This window comes from Lactuca serriola, chromosome 9, assembly GCF_051521515.1.
Source record: "Lactuca serriola cultivar US96UC23 chromosome 9, Lser_US96UC23_V15, whole genome shotgun sequence".
NCBI lineage: Eukaryota > Viridiplantae > Streptophyta > Magnoliopsida > Asterales > Asteraceae > Lactuca > Lactuca serriola.
Genome location: NC_136416.1, coordinates 214,764,934 through 214,788,206, shown reverse-complemented (window position 1 = coordinate 214,788,206; position 23,273 = coordinate 214,764,934). Strand labels below are relative to the sequence as shown.

Sequence of the window (23,273 nt, the reverse complement as noted above, 5' to 3'; positions counted from 1 at the left end):
TTATCATTTTGGACAAAACAAATAATTATTTAAAGGCATAATTATTTAAAGGCATAATTATTTTATACTATGTAACTACTATGAAAAGGTAACACTTCCACTTGCAAAAAAGGTTTTCAATACATTATACGTAAACTTGTTAATACAATTTTATGAGACACAGTCTTCACCGAACCTACCTGAGTACATACTAAAGTCCTGAATTATAACCAGAGTCTCGGTAAGAGAGCGTGACACCTGTGTATAGTGTATACAGGACTGACAATTCCGCACCTAAGATGTTAGCTACAGCTAGACCAACAGGTTTATGGTGACAATTATCTAACATTCCGACGCCTGAAGAACGCCGCAGCAGGCCAACTAGTCTTAGCATGGTTGTAACAACTCACATTTGGTTTACCAGGCTACCATACTTTCGAATGATTTTATATAATAACAAAACTACATGATACTATTTTCCAGTACAGTACTATTTACATTTTTGGTCTTAGGGTATAAGACCTACAACTTATTTTTAAAGAAAATGTTGGATTTACTGAAAACACATTCTATCATTTTACAAAGAAAAATTACAGATTTTTCTCATACAAAACTCTTTTGAACTCACCAACTTAATTGTTGACACTTTTTCAAAACTATTTGTATTATCAGAAAATCAGTAAACAGATAATAAAAATGTTTTTTTGAGGATGGGGCATCACAACGTTAGGTTAATTATTTTTGTCATATGTTATTTGGTATTGCATCAAACAATGTTTTGGGATAAAATGCAATATTCTTATTTATAATCATGATGGTATGACTTTAATTACTATTATTCATTATGTTATATGGTATTATTCATGAAGTCATTCACCGTCGTTTCAAAACTACTATCTTGATCCGACATAGATCTAAAACTTGTTTTTGGTTATAATACTAGTACACATACAAACCATAACAATCTCATGCTCTTTTCAAACATAGATCTAAAACTAGTTCTCATAATTCTAAGAAATCTGCCAAACGCCATTTTCACACTAAATGTTGACTATTATTACTAAATCAAATGTATGTAACGTCAACTACCCTCTTAATGACGATGACCTGTGATCTTGAAGAATGCCCAAAATTTAAAAGAGAAATTAATTTTATTAAATGTCTCTTTGAACATCTATTTTAGACAAAACTTAAAAAATGGTCATTGTGATTTCCGAAAATATCAAGTTTAGTCCCTAAGTTCAAAAAACCTCACAGATGGTCCCTGTGGTTTCAAAACTTTTAACAAATGGTCATTCCGCCTAACTCCGTCAGCCTTTTACCGTTAAGTGAGGGTCATTTTCGTCATTTCAATTCATAAGGACCATTTATGAGGTTCTCTATTTAAAAAAAGAAAAAATATATAATTATTTAATTAAAGTCTCTCTCTCTCTCTCTCTCTCTCTCTCTCGATGTGGTGAAGAACACAAGTCATGGGTCCATGTGGTTTACACTCCTTACGTTATTATGCTCCCTAGTCCTTTATCCTCCCACTCCTTACGTTAAGAGTTTATTGAAGTCACAAGAATCACTGTTTCCTATGATTTCATCTTTTTATTCCTGATTTTCGAGTTAAAAGGAGAAGCCCTAAATCTACAATTGGTGTTCTTCATTTAGCAATCCAGCAGCACCATGAAATAGACCTCTGTACCACTGGTCGATGCCGAACATAACATTGTTTACCTAGACCTCCTAGAGTTGTTGTTTGTGACCATTGACATTGGTGGTTAAGTTCACCATGAATGTCTCTGTGACGAAATCGTCGGTGGTGCTGAAAATAAGGGCATGATTGAGATTCATCTTCGGATTTGCAAGGTCTCGAAGGTACTAAGGATGAAACAAGGTTGCACCGTTGATCACAACAGCTGATATTTCGGTAAGATGATGATTGTTAGTGGTTGTAATACGTCCAGTTTGTTTGAAGCAATTGTGGCAGGGTGTACATTGGATCTAATTCACGAACTCAATCTGGGTTCCCCTGTTTCCCCCTTACGACCTGGACCAGTGGTAATCGACCCACCAATCTCGACGGGAAAGATGACCCGGGGGGGGGGGGGGGGGGGGGGAGCTTGATGGTGGTCGGTCGACACTTACAATAGCGGAAGTGATGACAAGTGGATGCTGGAGTGGAGTCAATATATGGAAGGAAGCAGTGGTGTCGGGGTGTTTGATGGTGGTGGGTCACGACAGGAGGAGGCGGAGAGGCTGCCACAGACGGCTATGGTGGCCCTATTCGTTGGTGGAGTGAGAACCAGAGAAAGGGAGTGAGTTTGGAGATGAAAAGGAGGTCGAGGGAAGAGATTCAGATGGCAACAGTTGTGGCGATGGTTGGGATGTCGCAAAACAACAGGCAGTCGCCTTTTTCCGGCGACCCTTTGTGGGTCATGTTCTTCTAGTTGATGGCAACGACAAAACAAAGGTCTCATAACACTGTCACCGTTCAGCAGAGCTCTGAGAAACAAGCCTTTGGATTATCATCACAGGTATTAACAATCAAACCAATCAATTCAACGAAAATTCATTGAACATTAAAGTTAATTAATGAACAGGGGATAAAGATCTCATAACTATAGAGTTTAGGATCAGACTGACGTGCAAATAAGATTTCGTTCAGCAGAGCACAAAACTGCGCCTAAGATGACAAAATTCGATATCCTTTTGCATCAAAACCCTAATCTTTACTTTTCAGATTTTTATAAAACCGACGACGGATTTAACCAAAATCGAAAAACGAAAACACAAATTTAACCTACTAATTGGTGTTATATGATAAACGAATGGTGTGATGATTTTAAAATGTCATCCGCAAACATTGAAGCACATCTCCATTGACATGGAGAAGACTTAAGCAGAAGGGATGCTCACAAAGAATATTGATGTAAGCACAAATAAAATCCTGGAAGATATTAGAATGATCTCCAAGAAGAACTTATGTGCTATGAATTTCTGATATATACCAAATAAATTAATAAAATCAATTACCTTGATTCTGAAAAAAAATAAAAAAAAAATAAATAAAAACCTTGTTTTGTTCACGGGACGAACGGCTGGAGGAAGGAAAATGCAGTGTGCCCTAAATAAAAAGAAGCTGATGTATCGATATTTATAAGGGAAAATTTTACATAACTAATCCCTATGGTTCTCCAGTTGTGCGTTTGCTCACCTTCTGCATGTTACCGTTACTGTTTGTTTATTTTGAGTATCCCCTCTCCATTTTAAATATTATTAAAAGATAATTTTTAATTATAAACTAAAGAAATCAGAATCATTGATTGCATTTCGATCATATATTTTTCACATTTTGATTATTTGATGACATCATCTTTGTCAACTCATTTATTTTTGTCAATAGATTTTATAAAATGTATATTACGTTTTAAATTAGAATTCCATTAATGACACTTAAATCTCACAAAAAATAAAATGAATTAAATTAAGAATTCTATTAATGATAATTGAATATCACCAAAATAAAAATAAATTAAATTAGGAATTCTATTAATGACAATTAAATCTCACAAAAAATAAAATAAAAAAATACCCCGCCTCCCTCAATTATTTACATGATATATCTAACCTAAGTTTTGTAGTGGAGAAGAAAATGGGAGAAAACATGTTGTTTTGAGTTTTACTTAACAATTTAGATTTGTAGTCGAACGACTGTATTATAAATACATCAAATAAATATAAGAAAACAAGTAACTCAAATTCCACTTGACAACGTTTTAGTCATCTCATATATGTTTATTTCTTGATAACTGATATTTGTACTATTTATCTATATTTATGCTAAAGTTGTGACAACATGAAAATGATTGTTACTCAGATTGCTTGATTTTTTTTAGATTTTATGTAGGTCGAAATTCAAGTTGACAAACAACAGAAATGGTCGAATTCATATGGGTTCTTGTGAACGTAAGTAAAATATATTTTGATTTTTATGTTATGAGGGTGTCAAATTTTGTGGTTTGAAAATTAATTGTCACAGTTTGTTATTTATAAATTTGAATCGGATCTTTCTATGGGATTCCCCATTTTTTCATACTTTTGACGAATTGTTCAATAAGTTGAGCAATCAAATTATAAACGATAGACGCATACACAATGTATGTCATATCCTTTGCTTTTGGTTGTTAAAATCACAAATTTGTTTTTTTTTCGTTTTTTTATGTGTTAGGATTTGAGACCTTGATTTAGATACTTGGAAATTTTGTTTGGTCTATCTGTCTACTACATGTTCGATGAAATGCTTAAGGGAACAATATTGGGATAAACTTGTGGCCCGGTTTAAATTACTTTAAAAATATATTGGTTTAAATTACTTAAAAAATATACTTGTCGTTTTTTGTTATCCTTCACGGTTTAAATTTGTATGTTTCTCCTTAAAGTTTCATGTTTCATCTCTAATAGTTCTTTATTTATGTTTTAGTTATAATGCCTTCTTTGACCTTTGATCACATTGGTTAGTTTCTCATACTAAGTTTTATTTGAAAATTATATTTAATTGCAATTTATTTCACTATCTAATACCCTAATAATCTCTAATACTTGTATAAGATGGTGACAATTATTATTTTTTATTGCAGCTTCTCTTCATATTGATTATCGAATGTGGTTTGAGTTATGGAATGATGCGACTGAGGGGATTCCACATTATGGGGCATTGGAATTCATTACAGAAGGGGACATGATTTATATACCTTATTGGGTATTGATGAAATGCTCATGTAGAACGATAAATATTTTACAATATGTTCTTTTAACCTTATATTATGACCTTTTTTGGAAAAAAAAATTGCTTTTAATATTAAACTTTGAAAAAAAAGTTCATATATAGCATCATACTCTTAAAAAATGACTTTTTTGGATTATTTTTAGTTGATATGGAAAGTTATATTTTTTGTATATTGAAGCTCATTTAAACGATTGTTTTCTGGAAAAAAAATCATTAATAGCATTAAACTTTGCTAAAAAATCATTAATAGCATCTTAGTTTCAAAAAATGACTTTTTTGTATTCTTTTTGGCTAATCTAGAAAAAAAAATTCTACATTAGAACTAATTAATAGGATTTTTTTCAAAACATTTTATTAATGGAAAAGTACATTTTCATTTTCTTTCGCGTAATAGACCATTTATGTAAGAAAAATATTTCAAATATGGACCGTTTGTGTACTTTTGTTCACATGTGAACCATTTATGTAGTATATAAATTTAATTGTTAATTAGTAGGTCATTAATATGACAATTTTTTAGGGAAAATTTGTTTATAGTATTCAAATTTGCATATATATATATATATATATATATATATATATATATATATATACATACTAGTTTATAACCCGTGGAAATCACGGTTACAAAATTATATAAATATTCATAGTAAAAAATTCAAAATTATTAATCAATTATTTTATATAAAATTTTAAATACATTATTAATTAAGAGGTTTTTTTATTAGTTATGTAAAATTATAATTATTGATTCAAATAAATATGTGGAATTAATTTATCATATATATTAGACTCTTTTTATTTTTGAACTAATGAAAAGAATAATATAAAATTTAAAATTTAAATTTAAAATAAAGAATAAATAGATTGACAAATAACATCACATTAATTAGGAGGTTTAATGAATTTAAAATAGAGAATTAATAGAATGACAAGTGGCATCATATTAATTAGGAGTTCTAATATTATGACACTTGGCAAAAGGACTACTCTTTTATTAGTGTGTGTGTATATATATATATATATATATATATATATATATATTATAATATAAGTTTTTAAATAAGACATAACGAGATTATCACCTTATAAAAATAAAAATAAGACAGCAACCAATTAACTGATTCTTTATTTCAATATTTCATTATTATCTTTAAACGATTAATTATGTTCTAAAGTTTTGTTATATGAAAATTTTGTCAGATATATAAAAGAAATCATGTTTTAATTTTTCAAATTATAAAAGTAATCATGGTTTATGTTTTTTATATATGAAAATCATATTACGAAAAAGAGTGTTAGCATCTACCCGTTTTAAAATAAATTTCACATATTATTTTAGTTTTTAAACATATATTTTGACAAAATAACTATTTTTTTAGGATTAATGTATACTTATATATGAATAAGATATGATACAAGAACAATATATTACGTGTTCTTTAAAGTATAGCATGTTCCTGCTAAGAACATATGAAAATTTGCATTCATAAATAAGTCTTATTTTTTAACCAATTTGCTAATATTTATTGCAACACACCCTCCCTGTAAACCTTAAGCCCCTAAATAGTTGTCTGAAACTTATCATCAAAAGAAACTATTTGGTATCGTTGCATTACTAATAGTCAAAATAAACTATCTAGATATTTGGTCCAAGGTTTCCTCTATGTCCGCATGAAGATAACGTGTTACCATTCAAGCTGATAAGAAAACAATTTATAATCAAATTATATTTCGTGATGGCAATCAATAAAGCTTACGGAGAAACAATTCAAAATGTAGGTATTTATCTCCCATAATCGATTTCACGCATGGCCAACTTTATGTGGCATTGTCTAGAGGGATATCACGTGCCAGTACAAAAGTATTAGTGAACTCTAACGAACAATTCAACGACAATGAAGTTTATACATTAAATATGGTCAACAAATATGATATCATTGCTCTGTATGTATTTACCTTTAAGAATCGTTTGGAGGCAATACCATTTTATATGGAGATGGCTTTAGACAAATTCTTCTAGCAATACAAAGAGGCAATTGTTCGGATATTGTGCATGCATCATATTCCTCCAAATTACGGCGTGATGTATAGTTTTACGTTTAACCGTAAACATGAGATTTATTTTGGTTGTATAACTAAGATTTGGATGAGACAAGCATTTGATAAGTGGATTATTAAAATTGGTGATGGTAATATTGGCGGCCCTAATGATGGTGAAGCTGAAATTGAATTTTCAGAAGACGTTGTTGTTCGCTCTATAGGTGACCATATTCATTCAATTGTATCCATCATTTATCTATCCTTTGAAAATCATCTTGATGATCAATCATATTTTCAAGACAAAGCTATTTTGGTCCCTGCAAATGAAGAATTTGATGCTACCAATGACTACATTTTAGGATTGATGAAAGATGAAGGGAAAACATATGAGTTCAAATTCTTTATGTGATACAGAGTTACCAGGTTTTTTTGAGGAATCAATTTACTCTTCAGTTGTGTTGAATGATTTTAATGCATCTAGAATTTCCAACCATAAACTTACACTAAAAATAGGTGTTCCAGTCATATTACTTTGTAATATCGACCAAACCAAAGGACTTTGCAATTGTACTAGATTATAGATTGTTAGGCTTGGAAGAAACGTCATTGAAGCCTGAATCATATATGATAGATTCTTTATGGAGACTACTTATATACATTGCATGAATTTAACTCTGTCTAATGAAAGAATCTTATTATGTTTTCACCGGAGGCAATTCCCTATAGTAGTTTATTTTGTTATGGTCACTAACAAAAGTCAATGACAATAATTATCAAATGTTAGATTATACTTGCATAAGCTTGTCTTCACTCATTTTCAGTTATATATTTTTTGTTTCTCGCGTCACAAATGAAAAGGGATTGAAGGTACTCATATATTACGAGGAAGGTTGTCCAACTAATAAAACAAAAGGTTATGTTTACAAAGAGGTCATTCAACTATTATAAATATTCAAATGTTTCTTTGTTTTTTTTTCAAACATTTACATGTTAGCAATAATGCTAAGTTTATTTATGTTACTTTATTTTTTCTATAGTGCCAATTTTTTTATACATTTACATGTACATTTTTATATGTTCCCCCGCGTTTTATGCGGGGTCATGATCTAGTTTCATACTAACCAACAAAATATATTATATAAACCATTTCTATAATTATATAAATATTATTTTGAGGTTAAACTACGGGTGTCAAATCGGATTAGTCGTATTGTGTTTTTTGCTAACACGAAATTACATGATAGTTTTTTTATATAACATGAACACGACATAACACGAAGTCGGATTTTACTTTACTAAGATAAAAACAAACCAATTAAACTACGATAAAAACAACCAACACAAACACACGTTGGAAGATGTTGATCTTAAAAATGTGTTATTTAATTATATATTTAATTTACATGTTACTTATTAAAGTTCCGTACTTGCACTTCTATTATATATGATCTAGTAGATTATATTAGTTTTAGTGATTGCATGCAATGTGTAGAGGTCTTTAGTGGTTAATACTAAATAGAAGGATGGTTTTGAGTCTTAATGATGCATGCATAACCATAAAGTTGGAAATTTTATGGTTAAGAGCACCTTCTTGGACATGGATATGGTTTGTGGACGTTTGGTCTGAATGGAATAAGTCTTTCTTTCGAAGTTGTGCATGGCCACCACGTATGTTGGGCGTTACCAGGGCATACGCTGGACGTAGGTGGTCGACATCGTGTTTTTTTGTTAAGGTGGAGTACGTTGAGCGTACATTTGGGTACGCCTGCGTACTCAGCTTGTTGGGTTTTCGAGTTTGGGCTTCAAGCTTTGGGCCAACTTTTGGGCTTGGATGCTTGGGCCCTTATTGGTCCATTTGATTATGGGTGTTTTGGGCTAAGCGAAGTGTTGGACCTTGGAGTAAGGCCCAAATAGGAGTCGGCCCCAATTCAGAAAAATTGGGTCCAATTATGGGCCTCAAATTATTATTTATTGTTGGGCCTTTTGGGCCTGGGTCTTAGCCCGTATAGGGAAAGGGTAAAGTGGTCATTTACCCTAAGTATGAAATATTAGTCAAGGATTGTATTCCGGTTATTAACTGGATGATTATTTTATTGTGTTAGTGCAGGATTTTAGTGAGCTAGCAGTCGGAGGCTTTCAGTGTGATTATGCAGTGTGAGGTGAGTCTTCCTCACTGTACTTATGGGTCGAAGGCACCAGGCTCCCGAGCCTGACCCATTCAGTTTTCTTTGCATTACAGGTAATGGCATAAGAGTATAAGTTGGTGGACTTGACGAGAGATTTTGGATCATAGATCAGTAGTTATAAATAACTGTTGTAAGGTCTATTTTATACTGTTTATGCTTTTGGTTTGTATCGGAACATGACATCGCGAGATTTTGTTATTTAATGAAAATACATTTCTTTAAAGAAATGCTTTGATAAATTCTTATCATATTTTGTTTTGGGAACAAATTCCGCAACTCTTTTAATCAAAGGATTACTCTGGTTTTATAAAATAAAGCATAAACAAATCGGTCTTTTTTGGGCGTGAAAATAGGGATATCACAAGATCCCACCATATTTGTCACAACTAGGAATTCTGATGCTTTGTAAACACTTAACAAGGATAACATTGTAACTAAAACTTGAAAGCATGTATGATGCTTATTCAATGACAACAAAATTCCATCAAACACTCTATACAAACACCCAAATAGTCAACAAAAGGTTGGAAACCCTAAAAATCATGGTTTAAGTCCAACATGAACTAGGATTTCCTTATTGGGTCTATGTGACATCCCCGTTTTCACGGCCAGAAAAGACCGATTTGTTTATGCTTTGTTTTATAAAATCAGAGTAATCTTTTAAAGAAAACGATTGCGGAATTTGTTCCCAAAACAAGATATGATAATAACTTATCAAAACATTTCTCAAAGAGAATGTATTTTCATTTAATAATAAAACCTCGGGATGTCATGTTCCGATACAAACATATAAGCATAAACAGAACTTACATTCAATTACACTAATGATTTACATCTCCTTTAATCTCTCAGTGCAAAGCAGCTTCGTATCGATACCTGTGATACAATTAAACTGAGTGGGTCAGGCTTGGGAGCCTGGTGAGCATATAGGGTTTTCAACCCACAATAATATAATTATTATATTCAATCATCAAACAATCAACCCAATTACCCATCCCCATTATCTTCTTTTAATATTCCCTAAAGATATTATCCTAAGGGTCATCTCCTATATCATATTTACCACTCATCTCCTTACATCTTATATCCTTATATGCTTGTTACTAAGAACTGTTCCTAAGGATCATCGCCTGTATCATATAGACAATGCTAATTCGGGGATCACTCCCTCAATATATGTCTAGTAAGGGTTAGGGTATCATCGCATGATTTCACAGCCATAGCATCGCTTGGACTCGTAAATCATAATAAGGGTTAGACTATCATCGCATGAATACGCAGCCTCAACATCGCCTGGACTCGTAATTCATAATAAGAGATAGACTATCATCGCATGAATACGTAGCCACAACATCGCCTGGACTCGTAATTCATCGCCTATCTATCATCACCTAATTATCATCACCATTATATCCTCACCTTTCTCTTATCACATTCTTTCAACACACATCAACTATTTCATCTACCCATGTTCTACCCAACATATTTGTAGATATAAATTACATATACAACTTATTTAAAAACTCGTATAAAACATTCATTCAGCATCCATCTCAAGTAAACAAACAATGTATAAACACATAACATGTATTTCATAGCAAATACTTCATATCTATGTGTAAGATGAAAGTGACTATACACTCACACATATAAACAACTTTATATTATACACATAACACGTATTTCGTATAAGATACTTCATAATTATGCGTTAGAAGAAAGTAACTACACACTCACTTGATCAGAAGATGATCGGACAGCACTACGGCTTGTAGAAATAGTATTCTTCGGTAGATCTGGAAGATCTTCACAAAAACCGGACTTCTCGAGGACAGAGCTTCGGCTCGGGAATTGCACTTCTCGGGATCTTCGGGGCCTCGGGACTTGCTTCGGGGCTCGGGAATGATACCGGGGCTTCGGGATATTTCTTGCACGAAAAACGATGCAAAAACGCGAGAGAAAGGGAAGAAATGAGCAAAGAAGTCGGTTGCCCTCGACACCCTTTTATAGGGGGCTGGAAACCCATTTACGCTGGGCGTAAATCTACATTACGTTGGGCGTAATGTGGATCAGATCGTTGACTCCCCCCATGGATAATATCGGTTAATTTATAATTAAATTAAATATCGAAAATATTTAATAAACTTCAAAAATTCATATCTTCCTCATACGAACTCCGTTTTCGACGTTCTTTATATCCCCGCGTAGGTGAGACTATGCTCTACAACTTTCGTTTAGACTCCGTCGGCTAAATATTGACTTTATTTTTATTATTTATTTTTAGTAGGCCAGGACAGGAAAACTCCGTTATAAAATCATAACTTTTTCATCCGACGTCCGTTTTCGCCTATTTTTTTATCGTTTTACTACAATTAATGAGATCTTCGATTCTCATTTAGATTGTTTTGACTAAAAACCGTTCGGTCTCAAATCGAGTATTCGGGCTGCATACCGTTAAGTTGAAACTTCGAAAAATCATAACTTCCTCATACGACGTTAGATTTGGGCGTTCTTTTTATGCACGCTCACGGTTTAACGTATTCTACGAATTTCATTTAGATTGCTAAGTCTAAATATTACTCTAACATAAATTCACTTTTTACGTCACGCTGTGTCGTGCCGGTTCTGTCGCGAAACTTCGACAGGTCATAACTTCTTCGTTATAACTCGGATTTCGGCGTTCTTTATATGTACATAATCCTTGTAACATATACTACAACTTAGTTAAGATTATTCATTCTAAATAATCTTTCATCAAAAATTCATTTTTGACGCCTATCGTCTCTAAATTGACTAGCCCTGATCTACGGGCGTTACAGTCTAATGGGCCAATAAGCTTCCAATTTAACTGTTTTGGGCTTAGAACTCTTAAATGGACTCTCATTGGACCCACTTTCATGAAACTTGACCTGTTGGGCCATAATGGGCCTAAAATGGATTAGTTTGCCTTAATGAGCCTTGTTGGGCCATAACAATCCAATAAGCCTTAAAGAGCCACAAATCATTCTTCATGCAAGCTTGGGACGTAATTCACTCAAAATGCACAATGGGCCGAGAACTATCAATCTCGGCTTCACATTACGAAACTCAAACACTAAGGCCCAAATCTTTTCTCTTCCTTCTTCCTCTTTCGACCCAAGTAGAAAAAAAGGAAAAAGATGTAATTAGGGAGGGTTGACCTTGGAGGTACCACGTCCTTATTACACCCCGTATTTCCATGCAAAAATCCAACATATATCCATGATAGTCATTTCATCACCTCTCTCTTCCCTTCTCTTTTTCTTCTTTGGCCGAGAGCACAAGGAAAACACACACACACACAACATCAAACTTCTTCCAAACTCCCTCAAGTATTTTCCTCCTTCCCACTCCAAAATCTCGAAATTTTGCTTATGCATCAAGAGGATTTCAAGAGAATATCATCACTTCTTGATGTGTGCAAACTCACTTAGTTTTAAAACTACTTTCAATTATAAAATAACACACAAAGGCAGTGAATCTATCAATTATGGTATAGTTAAATAAGTAGGGTATCGAACACAGGGAACGGAAAATTAAAACTAAAAACTAATTTTATCTAAATTAATTAATAAATAGGGGGTTTTCTCTAGTTTTACAAGACTATAAAACTTACTAACTATTGCTTAATCTAAAACTTAGAAAAACAAACAATTAACTAGATCAATAATGGGAAGGAACTTCTGTTTAGTTCAACTCAATTGATCCTATGGTTGATTTCAAGGTAATTGTAACATCCCAAAATTCAAGACGAAAAATTCCTTTTAGTAAAACATTACTTTAAGCAAATTCATCATTTCAAAACATAAATAGAGTATTAGTTTCCAAAATACATATTCGTTATCAGAGTAAACATTCCCAGGTTGTCTAAACTATGGTGTGTGCCATGCGATCACCCCGAACTCCATCATCCACTACCGGAAGTACCTGAAACCAAAACTGAAAACTGTAAGCACGAAGCTTAGTGAGTTCCCCACCCTACCACATACCATGCATAACCACATACTGCACATACTGGGCCACGCCCGCTAACTAGGGCCTCGCCCCCTACCTCGGGCCTCGCCCGCTACAACGGCCCCGCCGCTCCAGGCCCCGCCTGGTTTCGAGCCCCGCTCGGATACATATCTGTTTCACTTAGGCCTCGCCTGTCACAGGGCCTCGCCCACTAACATATAATAGCACGTAAACATATCACATCACATCACATAACCTAAACACATACTAACAGATCTTGTCCTAAGGCCTCGCCTATCTCTGGGCCCCACCCTTGTCCTGCTACTGATGAGTCATGGAACCCCGTCCATACTCCTGCTGATAGTAAGGTACGGGCCCAACCCACCCTCACTCCTTCCCTAACTTGGGCCTCACCCCTGCTCTGCTGCTACTGAGATGTGGGACACCATCCACACTCTGCTATTGGTGAGATATGGGACCTCGCCCACATTCACCTCCCTACCAGGCACATACAAGTATCACACAAACAACAAGTATAAACTATCACATAAACCATTCCTTGGGCACCCGCCCTCTATCATTGGACCTCGTCCCGAATATCATACTAGCATACTGTGCCTAGGGCTAACCCCCGAGTCTTCTACTCATAACTACATGGGCCGGCATTGTGGTCGTAGACCCATTCATACAAAGGGAAACTCACCTGATACTGTTGAACTGCTGCTGCTAATCCCTTTGACCACTACCTGACCACTGACTTCGAACTGTTGCTCCACTAGCTCCCCGAGCTACCAATATCAACATAACACTTAGTCTAACTAACCTTCAAAGGTCAACTAAGTCAACTCTTGCCAAAGTCAAAGTCCTGGTCAAAGTCAACCTCCCAGGTCAACCCTACTCGCCGAGTCACCCTATTGACTCGCCGAGCTCATATGTTCAGAGTCCTTCTATTCGTGACTCGACTCGCCGAGTCAGTCCATGACCCGCCGAGTCTACCGATTACCGAGTCCTGACCTGTCCAACTCACCGAGTCTCCATTCGACTCACTGATTCGAGTCTCAACTCGAAGGTTTTGGGGTTTCGCGACCTGACTCGCCGAGTCCAAGAACAGACTCGCCGAGTCCAAGACAATCTTCTTCCAACTCGCCGAGTTCATGCCCAACTTCATCCGACTCGACGAGCTGTTCATCCCACTCGTCGAGTTCCTCTTCATCTCTAAGCTACTCGCCGAGTCCACTCAAAGGACTCGCCGAGTCCATCCGGTCCTTCATACATGCAGAGGACTTTTGAGTCATGCAGGGACTCAAATATGTAGATCTACCCTTCCCAAGCCTATTCCTCACGTAAAGTTGCAAACTTTACGTGTAGAGAAGGAGATCTAAGCAAAATACACCATAAACTAGGGTTTAAGGCAAGGAGGCTCCATAATCAACTCAAGGGCTGCTACTTTATGCTTCTCAAGACCATAATGTGCTTAGATCTGAAGTAGCAACTTCGGATTTGGCTTCTATCTCAAAATAATAACATTATGGCTAAAAAGTCCCAACAACCACACAATGATCTAGGTGCAAAAAGGGTCCATGAACTAGTTTATCACCTCCAAATGCTCAGAATGAACTCACAACCCCATATCTATAGTCCCTTCTTGCTCCTCCAAGCTCCTTCTTCCTTCTCCAAGCTTTAATGCACCTTCCAAGGCAACAAATGGCTCAATCAAAGGATATAACGGCTAGGGTTTGGTATCCAGGGCTAAAGAGGCAGTAAGGAACCCTAGGAAGAAGATTAGAACGTTTATATAGGCTCCAAGTCCCGAATTTAGGGTTTTCCACGCACAGACCAGACTCGCCGAGTCACCTTGGCCGACTCGCCGAGTCGGTCACTTACTCCTCGGCCCAGATCCCGCTCGGACTTGCCGAGTTCCTCCTTGGACTCGCCGAGTCGCCCCTTAAAATTAAGGTTTTCTTTCCTTGGCCTTCAAAACTTTGGGTGTTACAACTCTCCCCCACTTAAACTAAACTTCGTCCTCGAAGTTTGCTATGGCCCATCGCCTACGATATGCCTCCAATACCCCATCAATTATTCCAACACCAGCTGCCTACCTTCGCTGGTCTTCCGCCCGATCATCCTGACTAGCATCAAACCTTGCGGATAATCATCTCGAGTCGACCCTGACCCTGAACATTCTGGAAACGCAACTTACTCAACCGACAATCCTTCTGGTACTCTCCGAGTACTGCAACTGAACCTATAGGGGTTCACCCCCGCTATTCCCAGCACGGGTCATCACAGTCAGCAACCACTGACACTCCTCTCTGCCAACACTTGGTGTCGAGCACCACCCGATTCAACTAACTGGATTCCACCATACACTGCTTCCCGCAGTACTACTGACAAAAAATTCTGCTATTCCTTGTCTGCCTTCCGGATGAACTGAGACCACTCTGGTCCTTACCAACCTATCAATGTCTGGTTTACCGACGCCCACCGGTAGCTAGTCCCAACACCACCACTAGTCGCTCCCAGTGACTTCCAAAGAAACTTCGACCACCTATAACTGCTCAATCAATTCTGCCATTCAGGCACTACAAACCTGGGATCCTCGATCCCCTAACTTGACACTAAGGTCCCTATCAGGTCCCACCTGTGCTGCTAAAACTCACGGGCCTCGCCCACGGGTCTCATCCAACCATACTACTGAGCAACCCTGCTCCCAGGTTCATCTACATTGCTAACCCCATACGGGCCTCGCCCACGGGTCTCACCCAACTATATCCTGGAGCGGCCTCTCCCAAGGTCTCACCTCTCTAGGGCTATACAGGCAACTCCCTATAATTTTCATCCACTACCCATTCCTGATCCCTATCTGATCACTAGGAAATAAGGGCTTCGCCCCAACTTCGCTAACGAAGCTACTAAGGAATGCTACGGCTTACCCATAGTCTTACATCACCATCCATTGCTGACTGCTAGTGAATGCTACGGCTGCCCCGTAGTCTTACAATACTTCCTACCACTGACTGCTAATACGAAGGCACCCATGTGCCATTGGCTCTCAAGATCCTCATTCCGACTCCCTCGAGTCCTATGGGCGATCCACAATCTGAATTCCTAACCACGCACTAACCATTACCATCACACGTACTAGCTGATGGGGAGTTTCTCAAACTCCCAACCCTGAAATCCTCAATCCATCAAACGCTAAACTACTTCCTTTCCTTCTCGGAGGTCGCGCACTCATCCTGGATCTGCATGCTCCTACCTTTGCACACTCGGAGGATTCTCCCCCACTTCGATCCTGCTTACCCCTTGTTGCTCAAAACTCAAAAGAAACCCTTGCTACCATCCCATAATCAATCTGCTGAGGAACCCAAGCTTACCATAGCTAGGGATCTAACCAATCCATCTCTAACACTATACAACTCCGATCTAGCGAGACATACCAAGTCTCTCCCAAGCATGCTATAGTTACCGCATCCTATGTAACCTTCTCCAATAGGGCACATCCCCTCACTACCATTCGAATATCCAAGGTATGCAGATGGCATATAACTCGACCACAATCAGCCGCTCATAAAAAAAAATACTCATACCGATAATGATGCAGAACCATAACAATATAATCATGCACAAATAAAAGAACTGAAAACAGAAATCGCATACCTGTAACGTTCGGTGATGATCGCGCCTCTAAGGTAGTCATCTGAAGAGCTCTGCCTCCTACCGCAGACGCCTTTGCACGGCCCTGGCGGCCGTCTGTGATCCTTAAAGTTGCAGGGGCAGGTGCCATCACCCGTCTCGTTGAAAACAAACTGGGGCACTGGGCCTTCTTGTGGCCCTGCTGGTTGCAGTGAAAACATAACAGGTCTGATCACTGTGAGGTGGTAACAGTACAATCCCTACTGAAATGACCAGTCCGACCGCACTTGAAACAGCCAGACTCACCACCGCTACCACTCCTGCACGCGCCCCCGTGCGCCCTGCCACACTTCCCGCACCGACTGCGGTCCTGATAATCCCTCGATCTCGAATCCGATCCCTTGGGGCTTTTGCTCCAACCTGCAGCTACCTGAACCTCATCCGACTTCCTCTTCCGGATCTGCTCCAAATCAATTTCCCTCTCTCTAGCTCGAGAAATCATATCTTCCAGCGTCTTACAACTGGATCTGCTCACGAACTCCCTGATGTCATCCCTCAACATCTCATGGTATCGGGCCTTCTTCATCTCCTCATCCGCGACATACTGCGGTACAAGAAGAGCCCTCTCCCTGAACTTGGTGGTGATCTCCGCCACAGTCTCAGTGGTCTGCGTCAAATCCTGAAACTCCCTTGCCAACTTTTGCACCTCAATAATCGGTGAAAACTCCGCCCTGAACCTGGCCGAGAAATCGCTCCAAGTCATCGCGTCCAACGCGGCATCATCCCCCAAAGCATGACCAATCTCCTCCCACCGATCCCTCTCTCTGTCCTTCAGAGGACAGGAAGCGAGTCTAATCTTATGCCCCTCAGGACACCGGCTCGTACGGAATGCGTAGGCAACATCAGTCAACCATCTGCTGCTAGCGATGGGGTCCCTAGCCCCATGATAATCTGGTGCCCCGCAAGCCCTGAACTCCCGAAATGTCAAGGTGCGCGCTCCCATCAAAGCCATCATCTCAGCATAGAAGGCTCCCAGCCTCTCATCCAAAATCTCCAACATACCATCCTTGACCGTGCCAAAGATCATAGGAGTATGAGCTAGAATAATGCGCGTAACTTCAGCTGATACCAACTCTCTCATCCGCTCCTCGAGCTGCTCGGCCCCTGAACCCGAGCCTGATCCCTCTCCGACGCCCGATCCGCCCGCTGGTCTCTCTCGCAACGTCACCATGCTGAAAATATACCACATCCACTATCAAAATACTCATCACTGATGCGAGACCAAACACACCCTACCAGGTTCCCGGTCTTGTCTCAACATTTCCCGAATCGAGTACGGATCCTCTGCTTTCAGTAGTACGGGCCCATACTACCTTCCACATCTATCCGTACTTTCCTCAGGAATTGCTTTGACTCCCCCAGGTCCCTTATCCACCACTACTGCTCCCAGCACTATCTCATCCTAGGCTTACCCTATGGAAACTTCTGACTCAACTCAAACCAGTCCGCAGCTGCTGAAGGTCTCCTTGTGATGCCAATTAGCCATCACCTGGATACCATCACATGCGACGAGGCTCAGATAATCCTTCAAGTAAAAGACTCGTTCCTACAACGGTTGGACTCAAACAAGAGTTGTGCAATAGTACCAAATCTAACACTCTGAGATTATTCAACCCTGATCACATGTGGCGTGTCGTATCCACCTAATGGCTAACTCCCATCACTCAGAATCCCACAATGCACAAAGCAAGCAACATTCTGACAAGGGAAAATCTAACCATAACATACTCAAGCAATCATATCCACATAGCAAGAATTTGAACTAGCATGCAACACAAACTCATAAACTCAAGCATAACCTAAACAGGCTATCCTACTACTGTCTAATCAGCACTATCATGCAGCTCAAAAGCACAAATAACAGGCACATAAGGCATCATCCCTAGATCCTTAGTCCTATTCTAGCATATTGTTCTATTATCTGATAATCATAACATAACTTGTATGGGTATTTTGGGGTACTTACTTAAGCTCGGCTGATTGCATGCACCACACCCCTTTTTCTCTTTTCAAAGTTCCTTTTCTTTCTGAATTCTTTTTGCTTTTCTAAAACTGTTTTTCGTTCTCATAATCCTTTTTACAAAACTGTCTTTTCATTTTTGAAAACTTTTTATCCGACCCCTCAGTTTGAGTTCAGGCACACCTGAGAGCAGGCCCGAATCCCTCAAACCAAGGCTCTGATACCAACTTGTAACATCCCAAAATTCAAGACGAAAAATTCCTTTTAGTAAAACATTACTTTAAGCAAATTCATCATTTCAAAACATAAATAGAGTATTAGTTTCCAAAATACATATTCATTATCAGAGTAAACATTCCCAGGCTGTCTAAACTATGGTGTGTGCCATGTGATCACCCCGAGCTCCATCATCCGCTACTGGAAGTACCTGAAACCAAAACTGAAAACCGTAAGCACGAAGCTTAGTGAGTTCCCCACCCTACCACATACCATGCATAACCACATACTGCACATACTGGGCCACGCCCGCTAACTAGGGCCTCGCCCCCTACCTCGGGCCTCGCCCGCTACAACGGACCCGCCTGGCTTCGAGCCCCGCTCGGATACATATCTGTTTCACTTAGGCCTCGCCTGTCACAGGGCCTCGCCCACTAACATATAATAGCACGTAAACATATCACATCACATCACATAACCTAAACACATACTAACGGATCTTGTCCTAAGGCCTCGCCTATCTCTGGGCCCCGCCCTTGTCCTGCTACTGATGAGTCATGGAACCCCGTCCATACTCCTGCTAATAGTGAGGTACGGGCCCAGCCCACCCTCACTCCTTCCCTAACTTAGGCCTCACCCCTGCTCTGCTGCTACTGAGATGTGGAACACCATCCACACTCTGCTATTGGTGAGATACGGGACCTCGCCCACACTCACCTCCCTACCAGGCACATACAAGTATCACACAGACAACAAGTATAAACTATCACATAAACCATTCCTTGGGCACCCGCCCTCTATCATTGGACCTCGTCCCGAATATCATACTAGCATACTGTGCCTAGGGCTAACCCCCGGGTCTTCTACTCATAACTACATGGGCCGACATTGTGGTCGTAGACCCATTCATACAAAGGGAAACTCACATGATACTGCTGAACTGCTGCTGCTAATCCCTTTGACCGCTACCTGACCACTGACTCCGAACTGCTGCTCCACTAGCTCCTCGAGCTACCAATATCAACATAACCACACATAGATCTAGGTGCAAAAAGGGTCTAGGAACTAGTTTATTACCTCCAAATGCTCAGAATGAACTCACAGTCCCAAATCTATAGTCCCTTCTTGCTCCTCCAAGCTCCCTCTTCCTTCTCCAAGCTTTAATGCACCTTCCAAGGCAACAAATGGCTTAATCAAAGGATATTACGGTTAGGGTTTGGTATCCAGGGCTAAAGAGGTAGTAAGGAACCCTAGGAAGAAGATTAGAACGTTTATATAGGCTCCAAGTCCCGAATTTAGGGTTTTCCACGCACAGACCAGACTCGCCGAGTCACCTTGGCCGACTCGCCGAGTCGGTCACTTACTCCTCGACCCGGATCCCGCTCGGACTCGCCGAGGTCCTCCTTGGACTCGCCGAGTCGCCCCTTAAAATTAAGGTTTTATTTCCTTTCTTGGCCTTTAACTCTCTCTCTCTCTCTCTCTCTCTTTTACATGTACCTCTCTTTTTTCACTCAAAAACCTACATGCTTAATCAGGGGAGCTCAACTTCAACCTTTATTGGCTAGCGATAATAATTTTCCTAGATACATTTCAGGTTTGGGCTGCTAAACATATTGCATCCCTCAGGATGAGCAGAGTCGTGTTTTTGTCCCATGATTTCACTGGAATAAGGAAGCCACAAATGACTAGAACGTGTATAAGCTCAACTAAACATTTGGGTTTTCATGCAATCATCAACACAATTTTAATATGGAATCCTAATTTGTTTTTACCAAAATTTTCTAAATTAAGTCCTAAGTAATTTTTAAAACTATCCTAAATTAAGATTCTAAAATTTCTAATATGTGACCAACCCCCTACCTCACACTTATTTTATGCAATGCCCTCATTGCATATTATGCAAAAAATAAAAATGCAGATATAGAGAGAATTGGAACAAACTCCCCTGGGATAGCAGTCGATAGGTTGATACTCTTCTCTTCAGCTCCATCTTCAATTGACTTCAGCCATGGGAACAGCTCATCCATGACTTGGGTGTCAAAATCTCATGTGGCAACTCCAAATATGCAGGGAAAACAGTGTAAGATCTTCAAGAATCGATATGGAAGAACAAGTGGTCAAGTAGCACACTTAGCAGCATCAAATCAGCAGTCCTTTTAATATAAAAATGAACGACTCGTCGAGTCATATATGCGACTCGTCGAGTATAAGCGCGGACAGTTTCGAATATGTGAGAATATAAGGCGACTCGTCGAGTCAGTTTAGTGCACTCGACGAGTAGACCGTTGGACGAAAAAATTGATATTCTGCATTGGTTCCAGCCTCTAATAAATCTTCAAAATTTCTCCTCACTTCTAGACTCACTCGCTCATGTCCCTTAGGACCGGACAAGACACTTTGACTCTAACGCTTCCCTTCCTTGACTCTACTTTCACTTTTTGTAACTCTCTTGACTCTACGACTCTAAATCCTTCTATGCAAGCACTACTAATCCAATTCTGAAAATCATCAAGGCAATCAAACATTAAGCATAACAGTAAAAGTGTTAACAAATTCCAAAACACACCAAGTAAGAACAAAAACAAAAATAAAAATAAAAATTGTTTAATAAAAACACGAAGAACTAATCCTCATCCTCATCGTCATGTTCCTGCGCCGCTCCACTTCCACTCGCGCCACTCCTTCTTGCATTGATCACTTCATCCCACGACGGAATATACGGGAAGTTACCACCATCGATATGCGGAATGTTGAAGTGGTCAAAAAGTCGAATGTGGGATTGATTGCTAAAGTTTATACCCCACACCATTTGATCTTGTAACCGCCTCATTTCAACATTGTACCAATCCATTGGTACCTCATCACTGTCTACCGGAATCACCGGCGGTTCCTCCTCTACATCACGATCACGCCTCGATCGGACCCTCCTTCCCGGCGCCTCGGGACCAACAATAGGATCATCATGCGTGATAGCATAATGATCTCCACCATAGTCCTCAATGATCCTAGCCCTCCTGAAAAGAATGGGATTGAATGGAGGGGTAGGAATCATAGTCATCAAATTCCACGCGCCACGGGTCATCAACCCAAACGAATTGGCGAGCCGTGTAACAAACATTCCACCATTAATCTTCAATGTCTTGCGGTCTTTGACCGCACCCTCCGCCAAATATGAAGCTAAACACCAAGGAATATTGCAGAAAGTGTCGGGTGTGATAATGCTCCATAAGTAAAATACATCAAGGTTAGAGACCTTGTCATCATCCTTTCTTTGGTTAATGGTGGTGGAGATAAGGCGATGAATAAGGCGGTGTGTAGGTGACCGAATGCCTCCCTCCTGGGCTGACTTCGGAATGTACACTTTGTTGGCAATCGTATTCCACCAACCCATGCTCGTCACTCCATCGGGGAACACTTTGTGAGAGCGTTCCATAAATGCGCGGAAAATGGCGGTCGAGACCAATGACCAGTCATAAATACCCATCCGACAAGCCAGATCAACCACGGAGCACCGATGAAACTCGCCCCCAAGACAAAAATTGACACTCGTCGGGTGATAGCAGTCATCTCCCCCACGAAAAGATACCGTAGAGAAAAATTCCAGGCAAAGCTCCCGGTACACCGGCTCTTGAATACGAAAGATTCGGCTCCACCCATCGCAAACCATCGTCTCTCCCTCGTAAGTAAACTCCTTTAAAAGATAGGGAGCCAACTCCTCTTCATAACGCACACTTTGCAACCAACCCCAATCAATTCTGTTGGGCACATAAATTTCTTTCTTTCTGACTTCGGTTAATTTCTTCTTCCACCTCGTCATGGTTGAAGCGGATTCGATTTGAGGGAAATTTAACCAAGGAAAATCCCCTTGGCGTCCAATGGAACCTTGCCCCCTGTGAAACATTTTCCTGCAACACAAAGAACACAAAACCCAGAAAATTATGAAAACAGATCACTCTTGGGTCCCCGACTCGACTCGTCGAGTCCATGAACGACTCGGCGAGTCGCAAGAACTGCGCGAGTCAGTCGACGAGTCGGTCAGAATCCGACCATGAAAGCTCAAAATTAAGTTAAGGGTTTTGTCCATGGGTATGTCTATAAGGTATTAGAGCAATAGTAATCATCCAAAACAACATAATTGATGTAAAATCAAAACCCTAGAAATTCAATATAACTAAAAATCGGGTATTATATGAAATTACTACCATAGATTATCTTAAAATCATTGCTCTAACAGAATAAAGGAGGAAATCAGTTACCTTTTGAGATGGAAATTGAAAAACTTGAAGAACAATTGAAGAAGATGATGAATGCTTGAGAGAAAAGGTTGGGATGGAGGCGCACGGCGAGTGAGTTGTGAAAAAAAAACTGATTTCATTAGGGTTAAAACCCTAGTTACCGGTTGTAATTTTTTTTTTCTGTAAATAAGATCGACTCGTCGAGTCAGGGT

General features: G+C 39.1%; 1 protein-coding gene and 1 non-coding gene across 4 annotated transcripts; one reads left to right on the top strand and one right to left on the bottom strand.

Annotated features, from left to right (window-relative positions):
• Window positions 1-2,370: 2,370 nt before the first annotated feature.
• Window positions 2,371-4,873, top strand: LOC145074940 (uncharacterized). 3 transcript variants are annotated; one of them, XM_079021257.1, is made up of 4 exons: window positions 2,394-2,501; window positions 3,864-3,933; window positions 4,448-4,480; window positions 4,605-4,873. In XM_079021257.1, the coding sequence occupies exons 1-4, from the start codon at window positions 2,418-2,420 to the stop codon at window positions 4,853-4,855; spliced, it is 438 nt and encodes a 145-aa protein (XP_078877383.1). In that variant the 5' UTR covers window positions 2,394-2,417; the 3' UTR covers window positions 4,856-4,873. The 3 variants fall into 3 exon arrangements, 1 of the variants encoding a protein (XP_078877383.1); XR_013692197.1 differs by lacking the exon at window positions 4,448-4,480 and having other exon boundaries at window positions 2,371-2,501; window positions 3,875-3,933; window positions 4,605-4,788; XR_013692196.1 differs by lacking the exon at window positions 4,448-4,480 and having other exon boundaries at window positions 4,605-4,788.
• LOC145077330 (small nucleolar RNA Z122) lies at window positions 2,594-2,693 on the bottom strand. Its single transcript, XR_013693112.1, has one exon. It is a non-coding gene; the product is annotated as a small nucleolar RNA Z122 (small nucleolar RNA).
• Window positions 4,874-23,273: the final 18,400 nt, after the last annotated feature.

Bases quoted from the DNA above. Each gene is read 5' to 3' on its own strand.
- LOC145074940 (XM_079021257.1), top strand. From the start codon at position 2,418: ATGGCAACGACAAAACAAAGGTCTCATAACACTGTCACCGTTCAGCAG. The intron at 2,502-3,863 runs GTATTAACAATC...GATTTTTTTTAG, and splicing joins CCTTTGGATTATCATCACAG to ATTTTATGTAGGTCGAAATT. The intron at 3,934-4,447 runs GTAAGTAAAATA...TTTATGTTTTAG, and splicing joins TCATATGGGTTCTTGTGAAC to TTATAATGCCTTCTTTGACC.